Genomic DNA, 5,719 nt, shown 5'->3' with positions numbered 1-5,719 from the left:
ACCGAATAAATTTCCCGGATTTGTAGGCTTTTTTATTCAAAAAAAAATATATTTATGACTTTTTTAAAACTTTTCCTAAAGTATTAAGAATTTACTGCATATATCCTTTTTTTTAAACTACAATTGTAACTTTATATTAGATTAAACTATTTTAATATATTATCTTCTCACATTTTATGGTTTATTAAACTTCATTTTGAACAGTTTGGAGACGTATTGTCTAAATTAGACTACTTTTTATTCTTTGATATTGAGTACGAGATTTATGTAATTGAAGTGATATATACTTCTAAAAATATAAGAAAAAAAATTATACCATGTTAATATTTGACAAAGATAATATAAAATGACATTTTTTTTTAAACTACAAGTATAAATTAAATTAGACTACTTTTTATTCTCTGGTATTAAATACAAGATTTTTGTAACTGAAATGATATATACTCCTAAAAATATAAGAAAAAAAAATTATACTATGTTAATATTTGAATAAAAGAAAATAATTCTATATACTAACAATGTCACCCTGTGACGCCATAACCGGTTTCTTTTGTTCCAAAAGATCTTGTCGAAGCATTTGATACGCATTCCGATAATGTTCCATTGTATAACACAGCTGCCTTACAGCCTGTCGTTTTTCCTCAGCTCCTTCTTCGATCATCTCCTGTTGCTTCTCAATCACTTTCTTTAATTCTCGACTTCGATGCCTCAACTCCTCTACAGAATTCATCGACTTTTGGATTTCCAAATGTAGTTTTTCAAGACGATCGTTCATTTCATCGATTTGATCATCTTTCAAACTCGTTTCTTCTTCAAGTTCAGAAATCCTAGAGACAATCCCTTCTCTGTCCATCTTTAACTGCTCGATTTCATCTTCCATTTCATTGTTCCGAATTCTAATCCTTTCCAGATGCTCTTCTAAACGTCTGCATCGTTCCCATTCTTTGATGTTCTCGTCTAGCTTTTTTTGTTTTGATAGTTTCCTAACCTGTTCTTGAAGCTGCAAGTTTTCTTCTGATAGTTTCAGTTTCTCACCATCGAGTTCAGAGTTGTGCTGTTTTTTATCGGATTCATGATGATTTTGGAAACGAGCATTGGAGTCGAGTTCACGCCTGAATCGTTTAACTTCTTGCTCCAATGTTTCGTCGGCCAGACGATCGTTTACCCGTGGAGTTTCAAAATCATCCATGGATTCATCTGAAAGGGGTTCCATCGATTCGTATCTATGGAGTTTGATCCTCAATTGATCGATCTCTTCTTCTAACGATCGAATCTTTTCCTTGGCGATCCGTAATTCTTCCTCATAATACGCAATTTCAGAGTTTGATCGACTCTCTTCATGTTCCATCTGAACCTTCTTAAGTTCAGTCTCCAATTCAACGATCTTATTTCGCAATCGCCTGTAATTTGACGAACTCGAATAACTATGAAAAAGGGAATCATCTGAATCCGACTCGGAATCCAATGTTGAAGTTTCATATCCTTTGTTTCCAAAGTAATCAAAATTTGGAATCTCTGATAAGCGACGAGATAATCTGCGATCAGGAGACGTCATGGCGGAAGGTGGTTCGGAAAACACATCGAAGTTGCCTGAGTTTCGGGATCGGAGTTCCGGTGGGCGACTCCTCCTCAATTCGGCTTTGGCTTCATTGTAACGCTCGACCAATGATTTGAACATTCGGTAGAAGTCTTCGACATGAGATTGGAGTTTTGGTCTCTTTTGGCAATAGATTTCAGCTTTCTTGGCGAAAGAATCTCCTTCTTCTTCAACCAGCTTCAACATTTGTTTGATGCTTCGATCCATTTCTCGAATTAAGAATCGTTTTGTTGTTCCACGGTTTGACATTTTGGCCATTCAGGTGTCTGAAAGGAACAATCATTTTTATGTTTGAATCGAAAAAATATATTATATACGGCTACAAGGTCCCTTAAAATGCAGAGAAATCAAGTTGAACCATGAAAATGAAACGTAAAGGTGAAGGGAGGCATGATTAGCAGCGACATCTCAGGAGCAAGAAACCCTTTTGAGTTTTGATTATCAAATCTAAATTAAAATCAACCAAAAGTATTTGTGTGGAATCGTGTTGAGGCCACCACATTTTGCTCAATGATTATCCATTTTTTTCGATAACATAAATTGCATTTGCATGTTTGCTAAAATGTTGTAGATAAACTTAACCCACCCATTTTATATCTTTTTTTCTGATTTAATGTAATTAAATTTGAGTTTTATGAAATTTTTAAAATTGTCACCATTTAGATACTAAAGTTATAATCAAACTAATTAAGTCTCTAAAGTTTCAATTTTATCACTATTTAACTATTTGTTACGACTCGACTTGGCATTGATGTGGCGTCTAGAAGCCAAATAAAACCCTCTATCTTCTCTGGTGTTGTATTTGTCTCTTTTTCTCTCATTTCATCTCCTCTTCTTCAAGAATGTTTCATCGTCTCCTCTCTTTTGGTTCAAGAAAGCCTTCATATGACATACTCTTCTAAGCAAAGATAGAACACTAATCCCCATTGTATTTGATTTTTCCTTCTACCCATTAGAAATCAAAATGCAAATAAGTTTCAAGAACCAATTTCTAGGTATTTTTTATGTTGAATTTGTTTCTGTCAAGTCAAGTTGTTTAAGTCAATCGAAAGTTGAACCATAACAAGAATGATAAAGTATTTATTATATTACATACGATTCAAAAAAAAAAAAAAAAAAAAAAAAAAAATACCACACATCCCTATTAAGTCCATTTTTCAAAAAGATCCAAAGCAAAACAACTTACAAGCTTAACACAACCCTGTCCTTGCCAAAAAGATAATAAACAAAACAAAAACTTCACTTCCTTCACAAAAGCCCTCTGGTTGTCAATCAATGTGTTCTTCATCACCACCCTTTCATGAAGCTCGTTGATGACATTGAACAAGACTTGAAGCTTCTCCACATCTTTATCCCTACTCCTACTAATATACAATTGTGAAATCATTTTTTGAGTGTTGTGAGGCAATCCACACTAGTATTCGGCTATTTCTCCCTTCTCTTCATCAAACATTTGTGTGCATCAAGTTGAGTAGGAAATAAAAGAAACGGAGCAAATGATCATGATGTTTAAGTAATTCCGCTAGTTCATCAAAACACTTTATTTAGAACACATAGGTGCATCATCACAACTACGTGGCAAGTGGCAACCGGAAAACTGCTCAAGTGGCTAAATAGTGGCAATTAAAAATCTAGGGACTTAATCAGCGCGATTAAAACTTTAATGACCAAATGATGACAATTTTGAAACTTCCATGATAAAAAAAATCATAATTCCTAAAAAGAATTAAGGTAGCAAACTTTTACTAGGTTTACTTTTTATATTTTGGTAGTACAAATTTCATCATACACCTCTTAGTTTGAAAAATCATTTCAAAATATTTCAAAACTTAATTCGATTCATAATATGGATCAAAGCAACACATGTGCACATTATCCTCTCAATTTGTTGAGGCCATTGGTGATCAGATCAATGGTTTTAGCTGAAATACACGAGTTGTTATAAAGTTTATTCACATTATTGTATTTTTCGATTGCAATTTTAGCTTCTTTTGCCAAAACATCATTTATCAAAATTTGTGGAGCTATTGGTTCCTTTGAATCAGAATGAGATTGATTTAATGTTTCCTAAGTTTTGAATTTTCACCTTCAAGTTTAATATACATAATATCTCAAAACAAGGCTTGTAGTTGGTGTCCTTCCACTATTGACACATGATCATTCTATGATAAATTAAATGGTTAGTACATTTTACATATATTTTACCTTAAAAAATAAAGACAATGGTATAAACATGTATATCCAACTTAATGGATAAGTATACCTAAATCCACTTAACAACTATCTAATGCATACAACGATTTGCTGATGGTATACAATCTCAAAAAGAACATTATGGAATATTTTGAAAGCTAATTCTTGTTTATGTCAAATGTAATGGGATATACTTTTGTTATCCCATTGTTTTTAGTGATAAAATTGATTCAACGATCGTTCATGTCTATAGTCTTTCTTTCAAGTATAAATTAATAGCAAAATTTTATGTTTTGTCCACCAAATCAAAATGAAAAATTCTCGAATGCTTATGCTTTTCGGATTGTCTTTATTGGGTTTCTTTGGGATTTCAAGTTCCTTCAAGATTAGTAAGTTGTTTGCTTTCAAAATTTGATACTTTGCATGATGAAATACACGGCGTTGATTGCTAAGGCTGTTCTTTTTTCAGATACAACGAACCCCACTTACAACGTTAATCTTGCACCTTTTATACAAGATCTAAGTGCATACTATTGCCTACTCAATGTAAGTTTTCTATTTCCTTCATATATTTTAATTTTTTTTTTCAATACATCAATTTATAGGAAGTTGTATGCAACTATGCATTTTAGACAGCTTTAAACGCTACACCCACTCACCTTTTTAACTAAATTTTTAATTATATTCATTTTGCTTAGATAAAGATAAAATACAACCCAAGTCAAATAAATAAGGTGGTGTTTCTTTTCTTTATTTCTTTTTAAGTTTTGTAAATGTAAAACAGATGCAGATAGTGATGTCTGATCGAGAAAAAATATTGTATACACAAGGCCATTTTTTTAAACGAACAAACCATCTTAAGTAGACCAAACGACCATTTTAACCTTCCATTCCAAAAAACCAATTTTGTTTCTTTTCTTTATTTCCTTTTTAAGTTTTGTAAATGTAAAACAGCCGAATGGATAATGATGTCTAATATAGATAAAATATTGTATACATAAGGCCATTTTCTTTTCTTTTTTTAAATGAATGATCCATCTGAACTAGACTAAATCACCATTTTACCCTTACATTCTAAAAAACCAATTTCACAACATTCATCAGTTTTAGTTTTAACATTGGGAGTTGGGAGGAAAAAGGAAGGGCAAATAGATAACGGGTTAATGTATTTAAGTCGTGTTTTTTGGCTCAACTCATCAAGTCATTATGTCGATATTAAGTAAAAAAGAAACAGTCATGCATAAGCGTCCATCTTCATGTTAAAAGCTTAACCCATTAATAATGTCATTAAGTCAAAACCAGTATTATATCTAAAAAAAGTAAAGGACATAATTGGTGGTTGTGCAGGTATCTTCGGATTGCCCGGGAAAGTTCACGCTCCATGTAGGTGGATGGTTGAACATAAGTGCAAATGAGACGCAAGCATTTTGTGAAGGAGGTTGTGCACAACACACTCAACAACTTCTTAAATGTGTTAAGTACGTTAAACAAAATTACGTGTTTCGAAACAAAGCCACTATCAACAACTTAAATGACACCATCAACATTGGGTGCACTCAAGGTTTTAATGGGACAAGTTTGACCAGTGCCAGTGGCTCTGTGATTGCAACTGCATCAACATTTTCCGTTTTTGCCCTTTTGGCCCTCCTATTATACTAGAAATAGAAAACTTGTTTTATTTAATAAGCCGACTGTTGGTTTTATAAAACTACTATGTATAGAGTGAAATAAGAGGAGGTGCATCCACTAAGTAATTTGTAATGTAATGCTACTACATACCGATACTGTTCTAGCATGGAAATGAGTTTTTACCTCATTTGGTGAAAAATTATGTTCCTGCCTTTCTATATAAATAAAATTTGAAGATACAAAAGTTACTAAAAGATTGTTGGAAGTTCCATATTAGCTCGAGTGATAAAACAAAATATG

General features: G+C 32.5%; 1 protein-coding gene across 1 annotated transcript; it reads left to right on the top strand.

The window, feature by feature from the left end:
* Positions 1 to 4,108: 4,108 nt before the first annotated feature.
* On the top strand, positions 4,109 to 5,504 carry LOC145136523 (uncharacterized). Its single transcript, XM_079070644.1, has 3 exons — positions 4,109 to 4,179; positions 4,260 to 4,336; positions 5,138 to 5,504. Exons 1-3 carry the CDS (start codon positions 4,116 to 4,118, stop codon positions 5,447 to 5,449), a joined length of 453 nt encoding a protein of 150 aa, XP_078926770.1. The 5' UTR covers positions 4,109 to 4,115; the 3' UTR covers positions 5,450 to 5,504.
* The last annotated feature ends 215 nt before the right edge of the window (positions 5,505 to 5,719 follow it).

Source organism: Lactuca virosa, chromosome 9 (assembly GCF_052849685.1).
Source record: "Lactuca virosa cultivar CGN04683 chromosome 9, Lactuca_virosa_CGN04683_v6, whole genome shotgun sequence".
Taxonomy (NCBI): Eukaryota; Viridiplantae; Streptophyta; class Magnoliopsida; order Asterales; family Asteraceae; genus Lactuca; species Lactuca virosa.
Note: the sequence above shows the minus strand (reverse complement) of the source record. Positions and strands in the feature narration are given on the sequence as shown.